Source organism: Erithacus rubecula (assembly GCF_903797595.1).
Source record: "Erithacus rubecula genome assembly, chromosome: 8".
Classification (NCBI taxonomy): Eukaryota; Metazoa; Chordata; class Aves; order Passeriformes; family Muscicapidae; genus Erithacus; species Erithacus rubecula.
In genome coordinates, this window is record NC_136659.1 from 13,616,602 (window position 1) to 13,644,006 (window position 27,405).

Here is a 27,405-nt window from a genome sequence, read left to right on the forward strand (position 1 = left end):
CTTCACACTGGTGTAAGTCACTGCAACAGCAGGACCTTGGCTTTGCAATACTCACATTTTCTCTCTCATCAGTGTAGTTTGAGCATCTGAGTCATTTACATCAAAGCAACACTGAGGGCTAAGTTGTAATGGGCTGGAAAGACAGAAGAGCCTTATGTGGTGTGTTTGACTGTAATTGCTTGACTGAAGACAGACCAGAGTATTGTAGAGAAACATGAGCTACACTGGGTACCTCATACTTATGATACTCAAGGAGGTTTGAGGTATTTTAAACATACACAGGAAAACTTTGTTCTCTTACGCACATACATCTTTGGTTTATGAAGAATAATATCTGATTAGTTGATTTAACTTTATCAAAAGCTTTCTGCAAATGAACTGCAAATTCCTTGCTAAAAATCAGCAAAATCTTTAATTATCTTGGATATACTACACCAGGATTGGCTATTCACAGCTAATTTCTTTAAGTATTCTTTTCAATAATGAGCTTTTATTGGCCATTTTAGGGACAGGTTATTTAGCTGTACCAAGGAGCCATCTTCCAGAGTTCTCAGTAGCTCTGCAATTAAAGAGGATAGGAAGTAGGAAGCCTGGTGGTTACCATGTCATCTAGAAAGGTGGATTGCCTTTGGGTGAGCAGATCCCTGCCATTTCCCCCAAAGCAAGAAATGCTTCTGTATCATTGCAGGGTGGGGGAGGCTACTGTGTTTGTGCTCTTCCCTGGTAAAAATATTCACTAGAGAACTGTGCCAGCAGGCATCAAACTTTGTCAGTGTATTTCTCTGTCTTCCAATTCAGGATCTCCTTGAGCAAAAAGTGTTGCCTTAGCAGCTAACTGTGTGCCTACAGAATTGTTACCTGGTGCAGATCTGATTTTTAGGATAGGTATGGAAGGTGTTTTGTCAATCTGCTACTTAATTAGGTTGGAATGAATAAAATATATTTAATAATTGCCATTATCTAAAGCTCATCTGCTAATGTATTAACACATACCTCATAAAATAGGGTTTAGGACTCTTGTAAAGGAGTTGCTTGTTGCAGAAAGTATGATGTTCAGGGATTAGAAAGATAAATTACTTGTCAGTAAATTGCCTTGCTGATAGAGCTTGAAATGTTTCAATAATCTCAGCTCCAGAGTGATGTTAACAAAGTTTGGAGAAGGATGTGCTAGTGATAGTGTAAAGAAAGAATGCAGAATTGACATGCCACAAGGACATTTGGCAGAACTCCCAAGATAAGGAAGAAACTAATAAAACCAACTCAGAAACTGTGCTGAATCCAGCCCCAAGTGGGTAGAAGGTAATTCTGGCAAGGAGACCTTGCGACCAACTCATGAAATTCACCAACTCAAAAAAAGAGAGACTGAGCACATAGACTATAGCAGTAGATAGAATACTAATTAATCAGAGAACTATGTAACTTGCAGCCAATGAATATTAATGCATTTGTTTACTAAATGTATGAACAGCGATATTTTTGATAGTCATCATGCTGGCTTAGCGGATTTGACACCCAGCACTGTGCAGAATTGTACAAAAATCAAATATCTCACCTCTCTGTGGCGATCTTGCACACCAGGTAAAAGAACCCATTTTGGGAAAACAGATATGTTTTTAGCAGTTTTATTCCCTTGGTACCTCCACTGTAAATTGATTTTCAAAGTATTTGGCTGCTTTTCTAGTATGTGTCATTTCCTTGAAATATTTAACATCTTAACACCAGCACACGTAATGTCAGCTTCTTGAGGGCAAATTCAAGGGTGTCTGGAAAACAATGCATTAACTTAGATTGAAGTGTGAAGTACGTAGGGAGAAAAGTAATTTCTGTTAATGGTCACCTTCTATTGTCTTTCTCACAGCTGAAAAGGGCAAACCCCAGTTTCTGGGTGGCGTATGTCTCTGAGAGGAACGCTCGGCCTTTTCTGAGGCGTTCCAGGCGCGGTTGAGCTCTGTGGGGCCGGGCCGGGCCGGGCGGCGGCAGCGGCAACGCCTCAGCTCTAAGCGATGCCGGTCCGGAGGGCGGCGGCCCCGTGAGGGCGGGCGACTCTCCTCGGCCCCGTGAGGGCGGGGCGACTCTCCTCGGCCCCGTGAGGGCGGGGCGACTCTCCTCGGCCCCGTGAGGGCGGGGCGACTCTCCTCGGCCCCGTGAGGGCGGGGCGACTCTCCTCGGCCCCGTGAGGGCGGGGCGACTCTCCTCGGCCCCGTGAGGGCGGGGCGACTCTCCTCGGCCCCGTGAGGGCGGGCGACTCTCCTCGGCCCCGTGAGGGCGGGGCGACTCCCCCCGGCCCCAGCCGAGCGCAACCGAGCGGCCGCTCGCCGCCGCCGTCCCTCGGGGCGGGGCGAGGGGCGGGCCGCCCGCCGGCCGCGGCTTTCGAAAGTCGCTTGGCGGGCAGGGCTTCCTCCTCCTCCTCCTCTGGAGGCCCGCGCGGGGCTGTGCCGGGCTGCGGCGCCACTCTTCGGGGAAAGTGCGGGCCTTGGCCGGTAAGGGCTTGCGGAAGGGAAATACGGGTGCTGACCCTGCTCGGTGTTGCTCTCTTTAGCGATGGCAGCGAGGGAGGCCGCCGAAATGTCCTTCTTCAGCCTGGGCGACGTGAGAGAGCGGATGCGGGAAAAGAAAAAAGGTGCCTTGAGGACTGCGAAGTTGAATGCCTCGCTTGCATCAAAAATCAAGACGAAGATCATCAGTGAGTGTATTTTGCGTTGCGCTGTGTACATATGCTGGCTGCTGTGCCAGCTCATACTTGGTCCTTTGGCCGTGGCATCGGCAGTGGGCAGCAGTGCCTCACCAGAGCTCATGTGCTGCTCCTCAGCTGCCCCTCGGCCCGGGGGTTTAGAGCGAATTCAGTGCCCTGCAGAGAGTGCCAAGTGCCACTAAAGTGCCCAAAGGTGTCTGAAGTATTTGAGTGTATATGCAATCCTCTGCAGAAGCTAGGCCAACTGACTTGTTTTTATGGGGGAAGTAATGCAAAGATGGAAAGGAGATGATTTGGACTACCTTGAAAAATTCAGGTATTTCCATTACTTTAATTGTTTTGAAATTGGGAAACGGGCTCAAATCTACTCAAGGGCAACTATAGAGGAAAGCAGGGTTTTTCACCATATTTTGAATGGTGATGAGGACCTATCTGTAGGTGACTTGTTCAAAGCAAGGAGCATATATTTTAAACTCAGCACTTGAACCATGCCATTCATTAAGAATTGAAGCAGTAGCTTGCTGCCTTACTAACCCACTGAGGGTAAAGAGGTTATCTGAAGTGTTGCGTGTTATTATGGAAAATTTTTTCCTGCTGTTTTCTCTGGAGACTTCTATTGCTGGAAGGAATGAAAGATACCGCTGATTTTGTGAGGGGGCTCTTGAATTGTAGAGATCTGCATCTGAGGAAGGCTGGTCTAGGAAGAGAAAATATTATGATGAGGGGAGATGTATGGACGAGACCTTGGATGCTGATGGTGTGTGATACTGCTCTGTCTCTCACAGACAACTCCTCCATCATGAAAGTCTCCCTAAAGCAGAACAATAAAGCATTGGCTCTAGCCCTCAATGCAGAGAAAGCCAATGCACAGCGGCTCACCCAGGAGAAGGCCGTCCTACAGAAGGAGGTGAAGCAGTGCCACTTCCAGAACGCTGTGCTGCGGCACAGGCTCTCCTTCATGGTATGGCACTAACTGTGGGCAGGCTTGGGGAGGGCCAGGCAAGGTGTGCTGCACTAGCATCTCAACCGTGGGAGGATTGAGCTGTTATTTTTGAATGTCTGAAGTCTTGACATATGGAAAAGGTCACCATTCATTGCTTATTTTTGTTTCCAAAACGTGTTTTCCTCAGAACATGCCTTGCTCTGGCTACTAGTATCCTTGTTGGAAGAGATGTTTTGATTTAATGTCTTTATGGTGTCTCTCTCTTTATTACCATACAGAATGATATGTTGAAAAAAATGGACAATCTTATGGCTGAAGTTAAGATGGCTGAGCTGTCTGAGGTAAACCATGGGAAATGTGACCACACTGCTCTGGGAAGGGGGCTGTGTTTTTCTCTGTCTTTTGCTTTGTGTTGCCTGCTCACTTCAGTGTTGGATGTTTCACCTGTTTTTCTTTGCTTGCTTGAGTTGTGCTGGTTACATCCTTTTAGCTTTAGTTTTTAGCTTGGTGTTAAGGATTTCCACGGTAACTCTTTCTGTAGGAAGAACTACAGTTTTAAACTGCTTTCCTCTGGATTGTTTGCTATATTGGCCAGTAGGCTTTTCTGTTCTGACAGGCTGTGACTGCTTTTCAATTTCTTTTTTGAAGTATTGCCATGGCAATTTGAGATAGGGAATAGGAAACTTTCCCTGTGTCCTGTCATGGGTGGATGGGAAAATACTTATCTTTCCTCATCTCAGATTACCTGAACTAGTTTAGTTCTCCCTAGGCTGTAGAGACACAAGCTGATTCTGCTGCCATTTATTCCATAATGTGAGAGGGTTGCTGGCAGTACTTTACATACTTTAAAGAAAACTGCTTCTACATGAGCTTCTGATGTTTCTGTGCAGGAGGCTGCATGAGGGATTTCAAGAACTTTAAATCACTCTTCTATTTCTCTTCTTTCCAGTTCCATACAAATTCTCCATCCTTGTCCAGTGGCCAGAAGAGCAGCATGACTGAAGGTAGCTGGGTTGATGATATTGCAGATGGTCAGCTTCTGAGGTGGGCTTTAAAATTATATCACCAAGCTTGTCCTGAATTTTTGTATGCTAAACTTCTTGTGTTTTATGTGTGTGCCCAGTTGCCAGTTCCACATGAGACAGCTTCTCTGAACCACCACTGCTTGATGCTTTCCTTTATTCTGTCTTTTTATTGGCACTTCTTGTCTTATCTTAATGCTGAGTCTGTGCACAGACTGGTTCCTTTTCCCTCCTTTTTTTGAGACCGTATTGCTTTTAGGCAGTTTTCATTTTGTAGCTGGTGAGCATGGCAAGATTAGCTTCAGTGAGTGAGTGTCATAGCTGTCACTTTGATGTTTGTTACATAAAAATGTTTAAGTCACCTGCTTGAATGATGTAAGCTTGCATTCTGGATGGTCAGAGCAGATCTCTTAAAGTATATTTGAAGTCTGTTTCTCCTCTGTCTAGTCTCTGCTTTGAAGACAGGACAGTCCTTTGAGCTGCCACATGTGGCTTGTAGTTAGTCTGCTGGATTCTGGGCCATGTCCTCTATGTGAAACATGATCCATTGCTACTATTCCTTCTCACCAGGGTTATACAGATGCCAATGAGAGTGCCCATTTCCCAGATACATGATGCAGAGCAGCAAGCTAGCAGCTCCACAACAGTACGAACATCCTCAGGGGAACTTCAGAGACCTGCTTCTAATGAGCCCCTGAAAATTTTGCCTCTTGCCTCCAAAGATAGCTTGCCACCACAGCATGATGAGAAGCTTCAGTTCCACCAAGAGGAGAATGGCAAGAAGGTGACTGAAGCAACACCAGCAGAGACTTTGCATGACTCTCACATCTTTGGAGGTAAATTTGCATCTCTTGCTGTTCTTCTGGTATGACTTTGTGTCTGTGCCCAGAAATGCTTGAGTGCCATAGGTCCAGTTAGCTCTCAGCCACAACTCCAGTAGCTCCTAATGACTGGTAGGAACTACAGGCTCCATTGGGGCTGTTATTGCTGGCATTGTGTATATCTCAGAATCAGAGTCTTCAGAGGTGTGTTTGTAGCAGATCAAGCTCACAAATCAGGCTTTTTTGAGTAATAGGCCCTGAGCTTACATAAGGTTTTTGGAGATGTCTGAAAGTGCAGAATCTTGACTAGGTGCACCACTGTTTCTTGTGGGTTTGCCATATAAATAAGTCTTATAGAGATCATAAGTGTTTCTAATATTACAGCTGGTTAGGGGATCTTGCTTGTTCAGAGGGAAGACAGCTAAGCAAATCTGGTACACAGTAAATTTGGGGAGTCCCTGTAGAACACAAAATAATGCTTCTTCTATACTCTGGATTTATATCAGTGTATGGAGCAAGGTTTTTAGTGGTATGGGGAAAGATGGCATTTTTCTGCTGCATTTCTCAGCCTTAGACATGAATTTTTTTCTTTCCAACAGAGGTCTTGTGCACCACTGAACAAAATTCCAACAATCTACCAGCACTTGCCTGGGAACGTCATACTCTTTCATATGAAGCTGATGAGATGGTAAAACATGTGTTTCATCGTTTTTCACAAGGGCACATTACTCTGAGGAGAAAACGTTCCACCTTGTTTGCTACAAGCACTCCATCTTCTGCTCTGGATATCTTACATGTCAGTTCCACTCAGGCAGCTCAGGGTAGTACTGCACAGGACAACAGCAGCTCCAGCAAGAACACACAGCAACAGCTGAGATCTCCCAGCCCCCTGGCTTCACCTGTTCAAACTGCTGCTATTTCTCATAGAAACTCTGTGGGTACAGAGACCTTTTGTGAGCAGCCACAGACAAAAGAAATGGGGTATGGTGTTGAAACAGACCTCGGCTTTAGCCAAGTCCCTGAGTTTGTTCCTGTAAAGGTTAAAAGAAAAGGTAACTGTAAAACTGGAGAGAAAAAGACTGTTAAGAAAGCAAGAACAGGAAAAAAGAAATCAACTGCAATTAAAAACAATGCAGAAAGTAGTCCTGATAGATCTCAAGGTGAAGAGTGTGCTCAAAATACAAAGAAGATTGTTCAGCCAGAAGTTGCAACATGTTCTAGTGAGACTGAAGTCTGTGAGATGGAGCAGAAGGCATGTGAGGGGGTTTTTGACAGGAAGAATAGAGACTGTGGTGTGGAGCACCATTCCCACTCTCCTGATGGAGTCCAAGACTTTGGAAGTACATGTGATGTGAATCCAGCACAGCTGCAGAGTCTTGAAAGTGTTGACTTAATGCAACAGGTTAAGAAGGGACCCATCTTTGAGATACAAAGTATAGAGAGCTTGCTAAAACCCCCAGTTCACACCTTCTCAAGTCATGAAGTCCCCTCAGGTGATTCCAGTCTACAAAATTCTACAAAATTCTCAAGTGTGAGCAGAAAGAGCATCAGACAGAAAATCAAGAGAAAAACTACAGTAATTAGGCAAAGAGATGATTCTGATGAGGAATATCTGCCAAACAGTGTGATAATACCAGAGGCCAAAGGTGAGGAACAGCCTAAAAAAAGCCAAAGAAGCAGGAAGAATACTGTCAGGGAAAGCAGTTGTGATCAGAGAAATGAAGTTAATGTGTTTAGGCCCCAGACAGGCTTTCAAGGAGCAGCTAATGAGAGCACAAAGGATTTGCCAGGTAATCTTAAACAGCGCAGGGAAACATACATTGTCTGTACTTCTGATCTTACAGGAAACTTGGGTAGTTTCCAGACAGAATTTGAAGCGGGTGAAAATGTTCCTCCCAGGTCTGTTCCTGGGAACAAAGCTAGCAAAATCCCCAGGCCTGCTAAGACCAATCAAAAGAGCAATAAAAAACAGACAGGGGGCCTTCAAAAAGAAGGGCAAGGTGAGGTTGACAACATGAATGCTTTAAAAAAAGAAGTCTCTTGCAAACCCAGGCCTCAGATGAAGAGGAGCAGCTCTCAACCTCCAGAGACTGATTCTCTGGCCAGAAAAAGTGATGGTGCCAAAGTTCTCATTGGAAGTTCCACAGAACCTGCATCCAAGCAAACTGTCCTAATGGGGAAATTTTCCTGCATTACACATCTGCTGTCTGAGCCAGATGCTTTTCTGGATGAGCAGCTACCGGACATATCACTTGCAGGTAGTGTTACAGACCTTTCACACAGTCTTGAATCCTCTCGTGTGAGCAGTTCTGCTGTTCTGCCTGTCAGCTCCAGACTTACAGAAGTACCAGTCTCCAAGAGTTTAAGTACTGAGGACAACAGAATGCCAGCAAAATCCCATACTTGGGTGAAAAATTCCCTGATATTTAAGGAAAAGATTGAAGAGGATATACCTGGGGAAAGGAGCAAAGTCCAGTCAAGTTCTTGGAGCTCATCTTCACAGAAACCTGGTAGGTGGTAAGCTGAGGAAGGTACCTGTGTTTGGAGATGACAGCAAAAAATCCATGCAGCGAGTGCTTATATTTTCCTTCCTCTCCTCTCTTTTTTCAGAGTTAAAGATCAGTCTCCAGTACACCATTTATGCTTCCACTTGCACTGGCCAGCCATTTCTGTGGCTGCATTTGCTTCTAGCTTATCAGCATGGACCTAAGAATTTATGTCCACTTGTCCATGTGTAGAAACTGGGACAAGAGTAGCAGCATGTGCTGTCTTACTTTACCACTCTTGTTATCTACAGGGCATGCCTATTAATTTAGAAAATCAAGTACTCAAGCTGGCCCTGCCTACTAGGGTCAGTCAGTATTACTGGGGCACAAAATATCAAAAAGATGTCAACATTTTTGGTGCAGAATAGTTAGTGCTGCAAGCTGTCAGATTTTATACCTCTAGGTGATATCTTCACTGGAAATCAATCAGGAGTCAATGTAAATTATTTTGGTTGTGGGCTGGTGGTTTCATTTGTTTGTTTTTTTGGTGTTTTTTTTGTTTTTTGTTTTGTTTTTTGTTTTGTTTTTTTTTTTTTTTTTAGAAGGATTTGGAGGAGATGTATCCCTGGTCTGGTAATACAATAGTTAAGCTGACCCTTTTGGGGAGTTTGCTGTTAATGGATGCTTTGTAAAGAGAGTAGTTTTATGGAATTTTCTGTTCTGTAGCTGTTTACAAGCACACCTGTTACAACTGGAGTGGGCTGTACTTTATAGAGAGGGAGGAAGTTTGTTTTGCCCTCTTCCTTTTGCCCTTCACTTAGAAAGGTGCAGTGACCATTGGCATGGTCCTGTGTCTTGCTGGTAGGTTGGCTGTGTGCCATAAGATTGCTGTCTGCTCCAGGCTGTGAGCTCCTGGGCATTACAGCTATCAAATAGAGTTTTTGTATCATTTTTCTACTATACCAGGGCCCAGTGATCTGTGATTAGTGATTTTTTCACTGAGGCACCTAATTTGATTTATGAGCTGACTTTTGAGGAGTAGGTCTGGTATTTTTGTATTACAGTGGTCTCCTGACTTTAGAGGGAATATGATTAGATTCTGGATTGTGCATATTCAGAGAAACCTGGTAATGCAGGTCTTTCTATTGTAATACAGGTCTTTCTATTTGACAGTTATTATTTCTTAGGATGTCTGGAAATGATTTGGAATTGCTTTGATCAAACCATGTGAATGTGTCCCTTTGCAGATGTCAGGCCACTACAGGACTTGAACAATACCAGGGTTCTGTCTCCCTCTGGCTCAGAGGAAACATCAGTGCGCTCATCCAGACGGAAACTGAAGCCAACGTGCTACAAAGAGCCATCAATCAACAGGTTGGGCTTTAAACTATTCCTTCCAAAGACTGTTCCCATGCTGCAACCCCTGCTCTGCTCTCATATACTAACTCTCCAGGGCTGGACCCCTCTGTGGCTTTGTTCAAAGTTCTTCTTATCCTTTGTGTTCTGTGGCCCTCCTCTTCTACTACTGTCTGGTTATGCCAGAATTCTGCATCAGGACACATGAATATTTAGGCTTCTGGTAACAAGCTACTAAAGATATTATCTTACTTGTTGAAATGAGCACATCTCTTGGCAGACTGCATCTGTGGTACTCCAGTGCTAATGAGGCAGTAGCATGAGGATAAAATACAGGCTAAAGACAGTTCAAAAGCCTTGATTTCATTTACATTCTGTGATGATTAAAATTTTACACACTTGAGTAATACTTTCTTCCTGAGAGCAGGCTGTATCTGTATTCACTACAGGTATGATACCTAAACAAATAGCTGTATCTTTTCCCTAGGAAATTGTAGATTCAGAACATCTGATAGCTATTGCAGAGTTGTGTACTCATAAAATGACAACTTTGTTGTTATATAATATTACTAGGTGTGTTTTTCCCTGCAAAGTGTCCTGGTTTGAACTTCCCATGAATAGCTGGTGGTATTGCACAAGAAAGTACTCTGAACTGGACAAAAAACAATCTGTACCACTTAACTATCTTATGGGGAAGAACTGCACTAAAATCAGAAACTTTAGGGACTATAATCATATCTGTATTCAAGGAATACTTGATGGTTCAATGTAACCCTTCTGGTTCTGCAGGAAACTGAGGCAGGGTGACCCATTTACAGACACCAAGTTCTTCCACTCTCCTCTATATAAAAGAAAAAAGAAGCCTGTCAATGCCAAGGGAATGACCAAGATGAAAGAGGACAAAGAATGGCTTCCTGAAGGATGTCTCAGTGACAAAGCAACAGCAAGGAGTCAGAATTAGACTAGTGGTTTAAAGGCAGCCCCCAAGCTCCTAGAAGCTCATGTGTTTAGCTGCAAGGCTCCAACTTTGAACGCAGAGGCACGAGCAAAGACGGAGGTGGCTGACCAGGCAGCTGAACTACTCCAGCTAAGGAAACCCAAGGACCAGTTTGTCAAATCGAGCCTTGTACTGTGGATTTCTTCTGTTTTCAAATCTTTTTTCAAATCTTTGGGACTCATGGGGTGGGGAAAGTGGTTGATACAAATTGGTAGATGTCTGTTTTAATGATGGGCATGGCCCTTTTGTGCTGTATGAACAGCCCCTAGCTATCTTCTGCTTCCTTCCTGTTCTCTCCCCATCTGCCATGTAAAGCTCCCTGCACCAGAAGATGAGCTCTATACCAACCACATTAAGGAATATTTGAAACACAGGATGTGTAGGACCTAAGCATGTCTTGTCTCAAACATTCTGAGTGTTGCTACAGAAGAGGGGACCATAGGAGAGGGTCCTGTGGGACAGAGCTGTTTAAAAACATCTCCCCTTTTCCTATGACTCCTTGTCCTTTTTATAAAGTACTGCCTTCAGCCTTCTTGTAGCCCCTTGAGGTACTGGAAGGTGAATAAGGTTTTTTTTAGCACCTTGTTTTCCAGGCTGAACAACCTCAGCTCTCTCAGCCTGTCTGTATAGGAGAGGTATATTGCTGTGCTCTGTGTACTCAGAGGACTACAAAAGATGGAAACTTCATTAGTAGAGGAAGAATAGTGTCATCTGCAGTCAGGTAAATGCTACTACATAGCTTACATTTAAGCTGTACTGTTAAGTTGAAACTAGGAAACAAAAAGCCTAAGATTAAAAAATGCCATTTTACCTTATTATTTATTTGTTTTCTGAAAGTTACCAAGCTTTCTCTGGTACTCTGTAACTCTGGAAGCCAGGTAGGAGCTAGTTAATAACAGGGAATTTGTTATAGGTGCTGTTGTATTAGAACATGCCTGTGTTGACCCACTGATGTCAGAAGCCAGGCAGGAACATAGATCTCCAGCTGTTCCCACTGATTTTTTTCATTGCCTCTATGGGTCAGAAATGGGACTTTTTCCAGCTTCATTTATGTGTTTGTGCTAATAACAGAATAGTATATTGTGTTAATTCACATTAAAGGTACAGAGACAGGTGGTAGCAGTTACAGAGCTGTGCTTCATACACATGGCAATAACAGCTCCTTTAGTCTAACATTGGTATCTCCATCCTAATCACCACCTATAGCAGTCAGCTAGAGGGGGAGAGTTTGTTCATGTGCTTGTTCAGGTTCTGTTTTGCTGAGTGATGATGTATTTGTTTGTATTACTTCCCAAATAAAATTTCAATGCAAGTGGTATTTTTGAATTCTTGTATACTATCTGATGCTTACCCTAACACTACACATAACACCTTTGCCTAGGCCAGAACAAATTAAAACTCTATTCTAAGAAGTGACATACTTCATGTTTATATCACATTTCAGCAGTACTGAACTGTGCTGAGAGCTACTGGAGCCTCTCTCTGAGGCAGAGTTTCCCCATATCTTCTAATCACACAAAGTAAAAAGACACAAAGAATGTTAGTTGGCTTTTATTTTAGTCTGAATTAAAAATATTCCTTAAAAAAACCCAACACATAACCATGGATGGAATAAGTTTTCACAGTCATGATCTGACTTGCTGTAAGACACCAAAGGTAAGCAATAGCCCAGACAATTGGAGAAAAGTTTACACCTTTAGGAAATGTGGGGTGAAGGAAGAGGGTAACAGTTCCTATGCTTCATATCCAGTCAGAAGGAGCATAACTAAATGCATGCCCTGCATTTAGACACTGCAGCATGGCTTTGGTAGGCTCTTAGCCTATAAGGCTTGTTTCCAGCATTTACTAAGTGCTACTCAAATGCTACAGTCCTGACCGTAGCAATGGAACCAAATCCCTTGGTGTCAAGGTACTGTGCTCTGGTTGGCACTACAAGATAAAATTCAGGAGGGCTGTGGTTGAGCTGGTATAGCCCTCTGAGATCACTTACAGTCACTGGGAGAGAGGAGGATGGGATTCATTTCTGTGGGCTGCTGAACAGTAGGTCACTGCTGGTTTGACCAGAGCTGTGACACAAACTGGCCTTCAGATGGAGAGGAAGAGAGAAACATACATCAAAGTCATAGAGAAAAAACTCAGGTCTGCTGTGAACAAAATTAGGAATCCAGACCCATACCAACCTTTTATCAAATTCATCTGCTTAGCAAAAGTAGGGCTGAGCCCAGCAGCTCAAAGGGTTTCAGAAAACATGATTTTCTAAAACTTTAAAAAGTGTCTATGTTAATTTTTGTCTAGTGTTTGTAATGCTACACAACAAAGCACAATACAGAGCCACTTATGCAAGCAATGACAGAAAAGCCAGGTACATGTTTTCTCCAATATCCTAAAGTTCCCATTAACTGTTGTAACTCTTTCTTTGATGAGGCCACTTGTATTTTTTCTAATTCCTTTAAAGTGTCTGGAGGAACTACTGCATTGCCTGCATCTACCAAGTATCCAAAAATTTGATTTCTTTACTTGGTCTGTGACATTTTCCAGGCAGAATTTTAATTTCTGCTTCATGAAATGCTTCCCATTCTTGCTGATACTTCTCCCACCTTTTTATGGGAATCTCCTTCAATTACAATATCTATATATTGGTATAGTTTCACATCTGGAGGCAGTGAGTCTGTAAAAATTAAGCAAGATTGAACAATCACGGGTGAATGTTGGCACCCTGGAGGGACACTATTAAAAAACTAAAACTGATGAGAGAACAACTGGTAAGAAAGCAAGAACAGGAAAAAAACAACTTCAATTAAAAATGCAGAAAATAGTCCTTATAGATCTCAAGGTGAAGAGTGTGCTCAAAATACAAAGAAGATTGTTCAGCCAGAAGTTGCAACATGTTCTAGTGAGACTGAAGTCTGTGAGATGGAGCAGAAGGCATGTGAGGGGGTTTTTGACAGGAAGAATAGAGACTGTGGTGTGGAGCACCATTCCCACTCTCCTGATGGAGTCCAAGACTTTGGAAGTACATGTGATGTGAATCCAACACAGCTGCAGAGTCTTGAAAGTGTTGACTTAATGCAGCAAGTTAAGAAGGGACCCATCTTTGAGATACAAAGTATAGAGAGCTTGCTAAAACCGCCAGTTCACACCTTCTCAAGTCATGAAGTTCCCTCAGGTGATTCCAGTCTATAAAATTCACTTTTCTTGAGGAAAGAAACCTCCAGTGCCTGTGCTTTGCAAGAGGACTCAAGTGTAAACAGAAAGACCATCAGATAGAAAATCAAGATTAAAACAAGTAATTGGGCAAAGAGATGATTGTGATATGAAGTATCTGCCAGTGTGATACCAGAGGGCTAAAGCTGAAGAGCAGCCTAAAAGAAGAAAAACAAAGCATGAGACAGTGCCACTTACACTGTGATGTAAGTGGGAGACACTTTGTTAGGGCAGCTTGAGTAGAACACATGCTTTAAGCTTTAGGCAGAGGCCAGCTTCTGCTTCAAGTTTGCAGCAATCTTGTCCATGAACTCAAAGGTGTTCAGATAATCAGAGCGTGTGACGCTGGCAGGGGAAAACAAAACAAGACAGATATTAGTTGTGCAGACTCTCAAATAATCAAAGCAGGGGCAGACTGTTTAAAGAACTCTATGTTTTGCCTCTAAAACCAAAAGAGTTCTCTCCTACTCAGGCTGTGGTTTTTTTGCCAAAAGGCTCTGGGAAGAGGTAGCCAGGTGATATTTTACAGTTACATAGGTCATCCTCATTTATTAGGATCTGGCCAACACATCTGGACTGTCATAAAAAAAAAATGTATAAATCGTTGCAATTCCTTCTTTACTTTTTTTGCTCTTTCATTTGTTGCAGTAGTAGGGAGAGAGCAATGTGGACTAGGCTGCTTGGGTAAGGGAGTGTCTCATGTTCTGTTTGTACAGTACTGGGTATGGTGAGTCCTGTGAGACAGACTCCTCTTTTTTACCATACTAAAAATAACGTTTCAGCAAACACTGTTTACAACCACCACATAAAACAGCCTCCTCTAAGCACAGCTGGTTATTTCATACACTTACTTAGGCAGGCCTTTGATGCAGGCAGCAAGGTCCTTTGTCATGAAGCCAGATTCGATGGTCTCAATACAAACTTCTTCCAGGGCAACTGCAAAGTTCCCAAGGCTAGTGTTGTTGTCCAGCTTAGCTCTGTGAGCGAGGCCTCTTGTCCAGGCAAAGATGGAGGCTGAGAGAGAACACTGGGTTATTCTATCCATCTAGAACTTCCTGAAAGTTGCTCCAAATCATCATGTGGAATAATAATTGAATTTTTTAGACCAATAAAATGGAAAGTGGACTGAAAAAAATAGAAAATCTGGTATGGGAAAGAACACTTATCTTCATCGAAGTATCCTCTGCCTTTTGTGCAACTCTAAAAAAGCAAAGCAGACCTCAGAAACTATTTACTGCCTCCAGTAATCTCTCTATGCATATTTTATTTTTGTCCTGCCCAAGTCAAGTGGTAGGATTCTGCATTTACAGAGAATATTGTGACAGAAGGGTGCAGTCCTTTTCCTAACACTACATTATGCTCTGGTTTCTATTTAGAGGATTTTTTCCCTCAGACCCCATTCCAAATGCACTTACACTTTGAGTGTGTACATGCTTCAGGCTGTAGCTGTGTCTGGAGAGACCCAGAGAAGCTGACTTTAAGTCATGAGAGGACTGTTGGGGTGTATTCCCTCACCTCCCTCAGGCCACACTGTGATCTGAGAAATGCTCATTTAGACCTTGGCCTTGACAAACCACAAATGAACTAAGCCCTTCTCAAGCTAATCAGAAATCCAGGGACTAAACACCACACAGAATGGTGTCTAATGAGCACCTTTTTTTTTTAATGAACAGCCTTGAAAAGGTATTTTTCTTGCCTGAATAATAACTCAAACTGAATAATATTTTTGTTACTGAACTTTCAAAGAAAGTTACTGACTTGAGTTGCAGCTAGGATGGAAAATTGCTATGACTAAAGCCCACTCTCTTGTGACCCCATAAACAGTGACTCAAAGTGAGACCCCTCAAGCTCTCAATTATAAGGAGCTAATGCATACTCTACCCTACTCTCTTAACAACCCTTTAAATAGCAGCCCAAAATGAGATGGAATCACAGAACAGTCTGAGTTGCAAAGGACACAGAAGGATCATTGAGTCCAACTCTTATGTGAATGGTCCATAGAGGGATTGGAGCCACACCCTTGGTGTTAATAGCACCATGCTCTGACCGAGAAGGAGCTAATCTGTGTGTCTTGAACGCTGATAACTGGATGGCTGGAGAGCCAACCATGGACTGTTGGTACTGACATGCCATGAAAAAGAACAAGACTGGAAAAGAGGGACCGGGTGGAAACAGGAAAGCACTTTTCCGTGAGAAAGAGCAACACAGTACAGTGCAAGCACAAGAATAAGTGGCAGGAAGTGGGCATGGAGTATAGGGTGGGATTGAGACCAAAGACCCCCCAAAGACCCCTGACCCACTTCCAGACAGGCCTGAAAAAATAGACTGCACCTGATGACTAATGTACATAAAAAGCAAGAAACCCATCCACCTCGGCCCCTCCCAAGCCCAGGTAGTGCCCCCAGGCCCTGGACATATCAGCAGCCTGACCAATGCAGCTAGATTTCCACTTATCAGCTGGATCAGCACTGAAACCAGGACTGCCACCCCCTCAACTGGATCAATGCTGTAACCAGGACTAGTGATCTCTTTTCTCCCTCTTATCTCCTCTTTTTCTTCCTTTAATTCTCTTTTCCTTTCTTACTTTCCTTAACTCATTTTTCCCTCTTTAATTACTTTCTTCCCTTTCATCCTGTTCATTTATCCAAAACTCACTGCTGTGTGCTACACAGTAGGTCAGGGACTAACACAGCAATTTCCATGCCACATGTAATTTACTGATCTACTTTCTGATTATTTGCAGACCCTCTGACTTTTGTATATTCTTTTGACCAATAAGCATTTAAGAATCTTAGGTACTTCCTTCCCCTTAAGGGTTGCCACAGTGTCTGGAAGAAAAATGCATTATAAACTGCAAGTTTCACCACTCAGTGGTGCAGATGTCCTTACTCTAAACTTGTTCTTTCACGTGTAGAGATGATGAAGGTCAGTGAAAGCAGCTCACCAATGGGGTTAGTGGAGGTTTCTTGGCCTTTCTGGTGCATGCGGTAGTGACGCGTAACTGTCCCGTGAGCAGCTTCTGCTTCAACAGTCTTACCATCAGGGCAGATCAGCACGCTGGTCATCATCCCCAGAGAGCCATAGCCTACACAGTTAAAGTTTCAAAAGTTCAGTGTCTCCTTTGGACAGCTCCCTCAAATTTCCCTAAATCTTCCCATCCTACAATCCCCCTACATCCTCCCACTGATGTGAAAATCCCTAATCAGCAGAACTGCAGTAGTGCTTCTGCAACTAATTCCAAGTCCCTACACATCAAAGTAACATTTGTTCTGAACATGAATTCTTGCTGAACCATGAGATATAAAGACATTCTGCAACAGTTCAATAAAACTAGTTTTCTCACCTGATTTGCTGGAGAGATTTCTACTGAAAAAGTACAGTGGTTCTGTGGGAGGCAGTTTAGTGGCATTACTTCAGAAAGTGTATTATATAAAGCCACACATCTCACCCTGTAGAATTCTGCACCCATATTTGTTTTGGCACTGGGTACCTTGGTTATATAGGATTTTGACCAAGCATTGCAAATATGCAAAATTAAATGCATCCATCTCTCTATTTGACAGGTAGCTTTAGGTCCTGAAGGTTTTATTACTTATCTGCAGAGCACCTGCCATCACACTCAGCAGCATTCAGCTTAACTCAAGCTGTGACAGAGAATCACCTGTCTAAATATTGTCCATTAGAATAGAAAGCCTACCAGTTATCATGATGGTAAGAACTTCCCTCCTGTAAATAAACAACTACTGAATCTACATTCAATAGATTTTCTTATAAAAGCAGAATCAGATTTTGACTGCCTCCATTACACTCCACAGGTCTGAAATACAAGTTCTGAGGCCCAACACCATTATGGGCTATTCCATAAGATATGGCAGAGGGACACAAGGGACTTCCACTAAGCCCGCTTCAGTGTGGCACAGAAAGCACCTCATACCTTGTGCAACGGAGTCAGATTGCACATCTCCATCATAGTTCTTGCAGGCCCAGACAAAGCCTCCTTCAGATTTCAGTGCCTGAGCAACCATGTCATCAATGAGCCTGTGCTCATACCAGATCTTTTTGGCTTCAAATTGAGACTTATATTCTCTAAAAAACAAAAACCAAAACACCTTGTCATATAAACAGGGACTGCACAGTTTGTACATAGAGAGGTACACAGAGATAAGACTAAAACCAAAAGGACTCCTGCATTCTCTTTACTCTTTTTTCCCTTGTCTACTTTGCTAGATTATAGCAAGGCAGCTTCAGTCATAGAGGCACCCACAGAGAATCTGTAATTTTATTAAAAGAGACAGACACCACAGCCACATTTAGCAGAGCTTTCCACATAGAGTATTGTGCCTTGCAAGACAAAGGAGACTCTGCAGACATGGCATCCCCTGTGCCCTTAAAGTATTACTGAGTGTCTGAAAAGGCAACTCACAAGGCTGGAGGGGGTGTTCCTGTGGCAGACTTAAGCACTGCAGCAGGAGGTACACAACTGATTACCTGTCATAGATCTCTTGGAAGATGTCTTTGAAGCGGCCATCGTATTTCTTCAGAATGGTGTTCTTGGTGCTCATGTAGAGGGGCCAACCTTTAGCCAAGGCCATTTGGAAGGAACTGTGGGCAAAATCCTTGATAGATTGGTCAAGATTGTACATTCCCATGGCTACACCACCACAGCCTGTTAGTGGAGGAAAAACAGATAGGAATCAACTAGATTTAGTTTCAGTGAAATAATTTTATTCTCCCCATAGCATACTCTGGCAGGCAGGCAGGTGCTCTCCCCAGGTGTCTTAATCCAGTTCTCAATTTAAGGTTGGTACTTTCAGGAAAAAATTTGCTTTGCACCATCAGCTCAAAGCTCAGCATTTCTGTGACACATGGATAGGAAGGTGGTTTAGTTTTACAGGTAAGTACATCTTAATAATGTGATCTAATCCCTCTAAGAAGTTTTGTTCCAATCCCGCCTAAGTATTTAAGCACACTGTGAAGAGAAGTGAGGGCACTTGAGCTCCTACTAGTATCATATCAGTAATATTGTCTTTTTCTATCTAGCAGCAGGCAGCAGTTTGGAGCAGGAGATCTCAGTCAAAGCCAGAAATGGATGTGCTCACACCTTAAATGCTTTGCACCTTCAGAACTAACTCCAGCAGTCAAGGACTGCTTTGCCTAGCTCAGGTAAACAAGACTCCACATGAATTCCTGCATTAATTTCAGCATATTTGTGGCCTACCCTGCAGCTTTGATCCACCTGCTCAGGCTCACTTCTAGCAAGTTGTGGGAAGAACGTGGCAGTCGTGGGTGCTAAGGCAAGTCCTGAGAAGGCTCTGAGGAACTACCAACATTCACCTTACTTAGATTGTGTAAGGCAGATGTAGTAGAAGCAGAAATAGAAGTGTGCTGCACTTGCAGCTCACGTCACCTAAAAGAAAGCAGTATTCAGATCATGGAAGAGGATGCTTGTGGGTGAAAGTAGGGTCAAGATCTTCATGAGAAAGCTTTGTCATTTTCAGAGCACAACTCTGTGTTTCTAGTGAAAAGCAGACACCATGTACTTAATTTTAAGCACTTCATTAGCACCATCTATCTATTTTTTGTACAGTACCCATATCAGGGAACTTTGCTCTGGAAACAGAGTTCTTAAATACCTTTCCTAATATGAATTTGTCCTTACCTTCAGACGGTTGTTACTATATGGACATACAAGAATAATGAAGAGAGAAAGCCAGAGGGGGTTTATCTGCTTGCCAAGAGCATATTAATTGCTATTGAGCAATGTCATTTAAAGTTGATATTGGCAGAGAATGAAATTCCTACTGCTATCAATGAAAAATACATGTTGTCCTTGTACCTGTCCCTGTACTTTTCCCTATGGAGTCAAGGACAGTTCAGGGTGTGATCAGCTACAGAGATTGTGTCTTCAGGAGCCATGATTTCACGGTTGATGGATGACAGCTATTAAATTTTATTTAAACAGTTATTTTCACACATGCAAAAGAAAAAGAAAACCATACAGTCCTACTGCCTCCTAAAAATCTCTTGATTCAGTGTCAAGGTTGAACATATTAGTACAGCAAAAAGACAAGCTTCCCTTAATCATGTGGGAGATATGCTGGCACAACAATTATCTCCCCAGAGCAGCAGCAGCAATCTGCCATCTTTGCACTTCCCTGCTTCCTGATGCAATGCAGAGCAGCAAATCAGACTGACAACTGGATTGCCACATCTCCAACACAGGCTCACCAGTCATCTATCAGATGAAAACAGATTAGGACTGGCTGTGAAGCAAGTGAACTCCAGATGAAAGGTTAAGCAACAAGAGATGGTAGAGATGTAGATTCTTATGAGCAAGCATGCCAGAGACATCAAGTATTACAAAAAAAGGGTTATATGTCAGTCTTGGTACCTGTTTGCCATACCAACTGCACAAAAACAAGGATGCTGTAATTTACATGGTTTCATTTTTTTGTAGCTGAAACCAAAACACTGCAAGAGATGTAATTTGTATGATGTTTTCCTGAATCCTGCCCCTAGAGAAACAGCCTGAATTCTGGCAACGTGTGTAACTGCTTCCATCAACAAAGCCTAGCAATGCCAGGATTCCTCCCAATCCTTGCAATGTCTGCAACCAGCACAGCAATAGGGAGAGGAGTGACACCAAAACCTTTGGGACCACATCTGTCAAAACAGTTACAGCCTACACAGTCAGGAGCATCCTTGCAAAATCCTCTCTCCTCCTTACAGAGTAAGTGTTAATTCTTATTTCTATTGAGCAAATAAAAAGAATACTTCATGAAGAAGGGCAGAAACTGTAAAGGTATACATAGATCAGTAAAACAAACTGAACCTAGAAAGAATTACACATGAATTGTTCTCAAATATATCTCCCCTTACGTCAAGCCTTGTTTACATAGCAAGTTTGCCTCTGATCAGAGAGAAAAACACACATGCTGCTACCAGAGTGGTCATATAAGGAGCACGACAGGTGCCAATCTAATATGATTGTGTTCTTGATGTGCCTCTTTGATCCCAGGAAGATTTCAAGGAACTTTTAGTACGTGACGAATGAGGCCCAAACTTTCTCCCCCACTCTACCTCAAAGTCATACTTTATCATCAAACAGATCTCACTGATAATTCAAGGTTGAAGTAAATAAAAAATATCAGTTTTAATCACTAATTAGAGAAAATACCTACTTTCAAAGTTATGGACTAGATATGTGACTGGTTTGCCTCCATCTGCAGGAGTGTAGGTCATCTCTACTTTTCCAGGCCCAGGTACCACAAAATCAGTTGCTCTGTACTGTTAAAAAACAAACAAACAACAAAAAAAAGATTATTTTATCTATCAGGAAAAGAGAACCACAAAAGACAACTCTCATTTGGGAGGGCAAGTTACAGAAAAACAGTTCTACTAAAAATTCCATTAAGTAGACTTTTTATTCATATTGTCATTAGATTATTTTACTAGAGATTAGAAAGACAAGTCATGAAATCACTTAGATTGGAAAAGACTCAAGATTGTCAAGTGCAACATTTAACCCAGCACTACCAATAGCACCACTAAACTGGGTCCTTAGTCACAGTCTGCCTGTTTCAGAAGCTATCTTTCCCTTCAGGGAAAAAAGCTCACAGATTCTTGGGCCCTGTCAATTAGCAGAGTACCTACTTTTGCAGGTGTGCTGAAATTTTAAAGTGCAGAGTATTTAGACTGTTGTCAGGTTGGTGGGTAGAAAGACTCCTCTCCCTACCTCAAAAAAAGCCATTCATATTACAGCTCCTGATCTCATAAGTAACAGGGTTCATTGATTATACAAGATGACATTTGAAAGGCCAACCTGTAGTAAGAGTTTTTCAAGTTAAAAACTTAAAGTATTTAAATGATGTCTCATCATCTTAATTGCCCTGAACAGTAATATTTAAGGTTACATTTCCTTGAAATTTTGCTATGTAGTTTTTCATGTAGTTGCCCTCCTATCAAGGGAATCTGTTCCCTGAGCTGTTCTGAAGTTAGTGTCTTGCTCCTATCCTCTGTATGCTCTTATATTGTTGCTTTCACTTTAATCTCATACTTTCACAGGGTTTCAATCCTTCTCCTTTAATCCACTGTTTCCTATTATTATTTTGACCTTCTCAATTGTTCACAACTTTTAAGGATGTTAATCCCATTCTTTTCTAGTGCCAGGGTTCTGCAATTATTTTCCCCTTGCAAATGTATTATTTTACCTTTCTCTCCCAGGTAAACTAATGACCTGCTACCTATTTAAGCAATTGGCTCTTATAGAAGACTTTTACCATGTTTGCTAGCTTTATAGCATATGATTGCCCATGTAGGACATGGATGACTGATCCTTATTCTCCAGGCTGTCCAAAGTGCAAAATACCTTGGAACCATTCCAGGGCTTCCCACAGCCTTGACCCTGACCCCAATGAGGAGAGCTCTGATAAAAGAGGTTTCCCTATGTCTGTACCAACTCTTCAGGTGTGCTGTGCAAGTTAAAGCAGCAGATCACAGTAAAAAAAAAAAAAAAAAAAAAAAAAAAAAAAAAAAAAAAAAAAGAAATAGAACAAAACCATACTCCTATACAGAAGGCACTTTAGCCCACTTTCAGAAATCATTCACTTTTATCCATTTTTGCCATGAGCAACATTTGACACCAGAAATTCTTACAAAGTAAGGTGGTGGGCAGCGTAAAGGATATTTTCTAAAGATGTTCTTATGTAGGGAGGAGAGTTTTGGAGAAGTGAAGAACAATAATTTAGCAGAGTTAAGTGTCTAAGTACAAGTCTACGTAATCAAAGCACAGGCTTCTGAATGCTGTTTATACAGTGACACTGTTCAAGGAACCAGGCTCTCCCACACTTGCCAGGTGCAGTACAAAGTAAGTGCTAGCACGTATGTGCTCCCGGGTAGAATGCAAGGGACAGAGCAGGAGCACAGGGATGTCTTTGGAGCTCTATACCAGTCAGGAATAAGCCTGTTCAGACAAAAAGAAGGGTAAAGACTGAAGTGACTCACTTGATCCCCATAAGCGTGGCGGCCGATGACGATGGGTTTCACCCATCCGGACACCAGCCGGGGAATGTTCTTGCAGATAATAGCCTCTCTGAAGACAGTGCCACCTAGGATGTTTCTAATGGTGCCATTGGGAGACTTCCACATCTGCTTCAGCTTGAACTCCTCCACTCTCTTCTCATCAGGAGTGATGGTTGCACACTTTATGCCAACGTTGTATTTCTTTATGGCTTCAGCAGCTTCCACAGTTACTTTATCATTTGTAGCATCACGATGCTCAATGCCCAAATCATAGCTGTAACAAACCCACAAACATGATCAGCACTGCCCAGGACATCTGTTTGTGTTCAACAGGAAAGAAATAAGTCCTCATATGTGCTTGTGAGTGTAGTTCCAGTGTTCTGCCACAACTGAAGTTATCCCTCTTCCAGTGCAACTACTGATGGACTGGAGGAAAACAGACTTATACAGTGACATTTCCCTTCTTAGTGGAGGTTGGCGGGAGATTGGAGAAAGGAGAGCTCCAGTTTTTGACTGAGGTTTGCTGCCAGTGTGGGACAGTACCTCCTCTGCCTTGCCTTTTGAGCTTCCTGCAATGGCAGCTGTCAGTTGAGGATTCTAATAGCATGGAACATCAAAATCATCAGATGAATATAAGCCTTTATTTCAAACCTCTTGTGCTGAGGGCTCTGGCTTCCTTCATGTACTGAGCACATGAAGCTACACTCGGCTTAAAAACTGCTTTGACAATGGATCCACAATCCTGCTCTGGCACCAAAACTGCCAATATTCCTTTCAAACATCAGAGGAAGGTCATTTCCACACTTGCTGTTTTAATGGCTTTTGGAGAACAATGGGTGCCCAGCATGGGACAGCCCTGAAGCACAGCCAGCTGTACAAGAAACTAGCCATTGTGCTGCCTCAGCCAGGGGTTTACTTGCCCTTCTCCCACTCTCTTTGAAAAGGGATGCTCTCCACACTGTGTGCACATATAATGTTGCTGGGTTCCCATCTGTTGCCTGGTTCCCACCACCAGCAAGCAGAAAGCCTGATCTAGGTGGCATACAAATGGCTCCAGCAGCTGGGGAAGAGGTCAGACGTGTGGGTTCAACTATAGCAGATATCACTGAAGGCCTCTGTTCACATGGCTAGGAACAATGTAGCTAGATACTTCTCTAATAATTATAGCTCAGAGGCCAGAAAAGGAAGAGATTATTTGTTCTGCTTGGCCAGATGCTATAGATAGCATGTCCCTTTCGCTGTATCCAGCTGCTAGTATTTGTTTTTTCCAGAAGGGAGTAGAGGAGCACAGCCTAGCTTCAGGGAGTAATTGCAGCAGTTAGCTCATATTGTCAAGAGCAGAGCTCAGGCTTACAGCCATCAGGGCAGTCTGTGCCTCACATGCACCCTTTTGTCCTCTGGGCAGATCTTCCAAGAGGCATGGCAAGAAGCCATAAACACACTCAGGGGTGCAGGATGCTATGCTTCAAGCCAGAAAGTAGCTGGAACAGCCCATGTTTCTCATTGCTTATGCTGCAGGGAGTCATGCATCAAGTGCTGGAAACACCCAAGATACAGGAAATCAAAATACAGGCCACGTCCCTGAGAGACTTTCTTAGAGGCACAGTACAGGCAAAAAGCTACCATAATTCAGCATTCACTGCTTACTGCTGTGAGGAACCCTGGCGGGCATGCTTCCGGTGCTAAATGAAAATCCATCAACACCTAATGACACATGCAAACTGCAGTACAAAGTACCTGAATGTCACAGAGCCATTACCTGTGCAAATCCAGATCTACATAAGGAAAAATCAGCTTTTCTTTAATCAGTTCCCAGATGACCCGCGTCATTTCATCTCCTTGCATCTCCACAACGGAGCCTCCACGGATTTTTTTAGACATCTTGAACTGCAATAGACATAAAAAGAGTCCAACCTAAATTAAAAGCTACTAATACATGTATCCTGCATTTTTACAACATAACTATGTGAGGTACTAACATAGCATACAGGATCTCTTAAAAAATACTTGAAAATGACCTCAGTTTATCCTTAGTTTCGTGCTACACCGTATTTTCCTTAAAGCCTAGGGAGATTTATGTGAGGATTAAAATAAAGGTTAATATCTTGACAATCAAGGGCATGGGCTTTAATTATGGTTGTATTAAAAAATATTAAAACATGACCAAATCCTTGCCCTGAATTCCATAGAAATAGATGAGTGCTGTTTACTTTTACATTTCACTAGTTCTAGTCCAGTTGCCTGTTTCTCCACCTTTTTCTGAAAATCAGGGCTTAATGGACATGATAACAATGACAGCTCATACTGCTGAAACTACTAAGATTAATATCTTGTGAGCTTCTTTATTAGCTTTGTCCCCCAGGAAAGAAAGAAACAGAAAAATCCAAGGGCTACACATCAAGAGTATTTTCTCATGGCAAGCTTTATTTCTACAGTTAAAATAAATACTGGACAAATTTGTTTGCTGTAGGAAACAGAGGTTTCCCAAGATATTTGTGAACAAAACCTCAAAAAAAAAAAAAAACCCAACCAAACCCAAAACAACTTGAACTCTGCCCTTCTATTTGCACTTTGTTCTTTGTCGAGAAAATCTCAGAAAGCACTGAACTGCTCTTACACAGCACTCTGCTTTCCAGCAGCTACAGTTTCTTGGATCTTGGCTCTGATTATGCAAGGGCTATGACTTGGCAAGTTCCTCCTTCCAGGCAGTCCTGCGCTTGTGTGCAGCTGCTGGGATAGGACAGTGTGACAGGAACCCTTGCACCTGAGGTTGCAGTCTCAGAGACCAAGGGCCATGAATGACTTGATGGAGAAGGAAGGGTCCAGGTACCCAGGACCTGTTCATCTAGATCAAGCCATTCCGAGGTGTGAGGCTGGCAGACCAAGGGTCCCACATTATAAGCATATTGGAAGACTATCCCAGGGTTTTTTTTTTTTTTTAATTTTTAAATTAAAGTAACTTGTGCTGCATTTCCAAAACCCAATCTATGAAACAATTTTAGTCTGGGAAGAGAATAAACTTTCTAATCTATGCTCACGGGATCAAGCTTTTCCAAACCTTTTGAAGTGCAAAAATTAAAATAACACAAAAAAACCCAAAAAGAAAAACAAAATAAAAAACAAAAACCAAAACCAAAACAAGCACTAGAAAAGACGCCCCCAAACAAAAAACCCCAACAACAACAAAAACCCCACTCAAAACAAAACCACCCCAAAAAAATAACACAAAACCCTAAAAAAAAAAATTGAAACTGCAAAATAAAGTTGTTACTGAGACTCGATTTAAACAACAAACTACTTCAGGCACTTCTATCCCTAACACAGATAGCACCTTGGCTTATATTGGGTCTCTCTAGTGCTCAAAGAGAACTTGAACTTCACAAGACCACACTATCTGAAGTCAGTTTACTAAAGCAAGTATTTTGAACCCAATTTTCAATTGTGATTATCTAAATTAATAAGGTCTGTATCAGAGTCCATGTCCTAGGTACAGAATTACTACTCGGGGAGAGTTCAGTTTTGCTTTTAGCACGATCTGAGAAACAGTCTGATTCATTTAAGTAAAAAAGTAGACGGGCACAAACCCACAAAACACAGCTTGTTTTGTGGTTGGGTTTTACTTCACTAAGACAAATCAGACTATGTCAGTCATAGCCATAGGTTTGGCTTCAGAACTGTTCGCTGCTGCTGTCACGCAGAGAACACAGCGGTAGATGAGACACACCTCCACCGAGATACATCTCCACTGATGTGTGGAAACAGCAGCTTCTTCAACGACTCTGACAGCATCCAACACGTTCCTGTGATCGTGGCCCAGGTACTGATACTTTTCCCTTCAAGTCTCTCTATGAACTGGGGCAACGCTGCAGTAGCATCCCTCTTCTGCACACCAGAGGGGCTCCTCCAGAGAGCACACATTCCCTAGAATTCAACTCTGTCACCCGTCCCCTCTGATTTTATATTGCGCTGCCAAAATCCAGCAAGGTCTTTCTCCTGCAGCAGCTCTTTAAATACACTTAACCCAGGCACACAGCCAAGGTAACTTAGAAGAAACCGTGTATTTCCAAATACCTCTTGGTCCCGAGGAAGGGCTCGGGGCCTACGGGCAATAATTAACTATTGCAACAAGTCCGTAACACGGGTGTACGCTGATCTCCCCGGAGGAGGCGGCTCGCAGGGGCTCGGAGCGGGGCGCTGCCACCAACCGAGCTGCACTCGTTTTGCGGCCGCACTCGCCCCTGGCAAGGCCATCTCGAGGCACACGGGGGATTTGCCCACCGGGCCGCGGCCGAGGCTGAAATCCCGGCACCGGCACGGCCGCGACCGGGGCCGCTCCCTCAGCGGGCGGGGACAGGCGAGGGCCCCAAGCCCGGGACACCGGCGACCAGCGGGACCCCCAGCACAGCGTGAGGAGACAGCGCAGGACAGGACAGGGCGGGCGATCCCGGGCTGCAGCACCCTCAGCGACGCTCGCGGCGGACGGGGCGCGGCCGCGGGGTCCCGCCCGCACCGAGAGGAAAAAAAGCCCTTAAATACAATGCCGGCCCTCAGGGCGCCGCGCCTGGAGAGAAAGGACAAAGGGAGCCGTGCGGCCGCCGAGCCGCGGCGCGCTGGGGCGGTGGCGCGGTGGCGGTGCCCATTACCTGCAGCCCGGTGCTATTCCGTTCCGTTCGGGGCGGCGGTGCAGAACGATGCGGGCCGGGCCGTGCGCGGGGCCCTTTATGTGGCCACGCCCCCGCCCCGCCCGGCCCCGCCGCCGCGGCGCCCCTGCTGGCTGCGCGTGGCCCCGCCCCCGGCGCGGCGCGGGCCCGCCAGGGGGCGCGAGGCTGGCGCGGGGCCAGCAGCCGGGTCTCGCGCCGGTGC

The 27,405-nt window shown here is 43.5% G+C and overlaps 2 protein-coding genes across 6 annotated transcripts; one reads left to right on the plus strand and one right to left on the minus strand.

Moving 5' to 3' along the window:
• Nucleotides 1-2,317: 2,317 nt before the first annotated feature.
• Nucleotides 2,318-10,417, plus strand: LOC306804664 (uncharacterized protein). 4 transcript variants are annotated; one of them, XM_079311551.1, is made up of 8 exons: nt 2,318-2,683; nt 3,478-3,653; nt 3,914-3,976; nt 4,585-4,679; nt 5,228-5,493; nt 6,078-7,988; nt 9,212-9,338; nt 10,110-10,417. In XM_079311551.1, exons 1-8 carry the CDS (start codon nt 2,542-2,544, stop codon nt 10,279-10,281), a joined length of 2,952 nt encoding a protein of 983 aa, XP_079167677.1. In that variant the 5' UTR covers nt 2,318-2,541; the 3' UTR covers nt 10,282-10,417. The 4 variants fall into 4 exon arrangements, with proteins under 4 accessions (XP_079167677.1, XP_079167675.1, XP_079167676.1 ...); XM_079311549.1 differs by lacking the exon at nt 10,110-10,417 and having other exon boundaries at nt 2,331-2,683; nt 9,212-9,665; XM_079311550.1 differs by lacking the exon at nt 2,318-2,683 and having other exon boundaries at nt 3,220-3,653.
• Nucleotides 10,418-11,852: 1,435 nt separating this feature from the next.
• On the minus strand, nt 11,853-27,325 carry IDH1 (isocitrate dehydrogenase (NADP(+)) 1). Of its 2 annotated transcripts, none has more exons than XM_079311565.1 (9): nt 27,186-27,325; nt 24,302-24,429; nt 22,525-22,816; nt 20,703-20,808; nt 18,010-18,187; nt 17,456-17,607; nt 16,466-16,606; nt 14,373-14,535; nt 11,853-13,866 (listed from the first exon to the last, which is right to left on the minus strand). In XM_079311565.1, exons 2-9 carry the CDS (start codon nt 24,421-24,423, stop codon nt 13,782-13,784), a joined length of 1,239 nt encoding a protein of 412 aa, XP_079167691.1. In that variant the 5' UTR covers nt 24,424-24,429; nt 27,186-27,325; the 3' UTR covers nt 11,853-13,781. The 2 variants fall into 2 exon arrangements, with proteins under 2 accessions (XP_079167691.1, XP_079167692.1); XM_079311566.1 differs by lacking the exon at nt 27,186-27,325 and adding an exon at nt 25,160-25,297.
• Nucleotides 27,326-27,405: the final 80 nt, after the last annotated feature.

Excerpts from the sequence above, each read along its gene's own strand:
- LOC306804664 (XM_079311548.1), top strand. The coding sequence starts at position 3,321 with ATGAAAGATACCGCTGATTTTGTGAGGGGGCTCTTGAATTGTAGAGAT. Across the intron at positions 3,977-4,584 it reads AGATGGCTGAGCTGTCTGAG|TTCCATACAAATTCTCCATC; the intron begins GTAAACCATGGG and ends TCTTCTTTCCAG. Across the intron at positions 5,494-6,077 it reads TGACTCTCACATCTTTGGAG|AGGTCTTGTGCACCACTGAA; the intron begins GTAAATTTGCAT and ends TCTTTCCAACAG.
- IDH1 (XM_079311565.1), bottom strand. The coding sequence starts at position 24,423 with ATGTCTAAAAAAATCCGTGGAGGCTCCGTTGTGGAGATGCAAGGAGAT. Across the intron at positions 22,817-24,301 it reads GTAGATCTGGATTTGCACAG|CTATGATTTGGGCATTGAGC; the intron begins GTAATGGCTCTG and ends GGTTTGTTACAG. Across the intron at positions 16,607-17,455 it reads ATCTGACTCCGTTGCACAAG|GCTATGGCTCTCTGGGGATG; the intron begins GTATGAGGTGCT and ends TTAACTGTGTAG.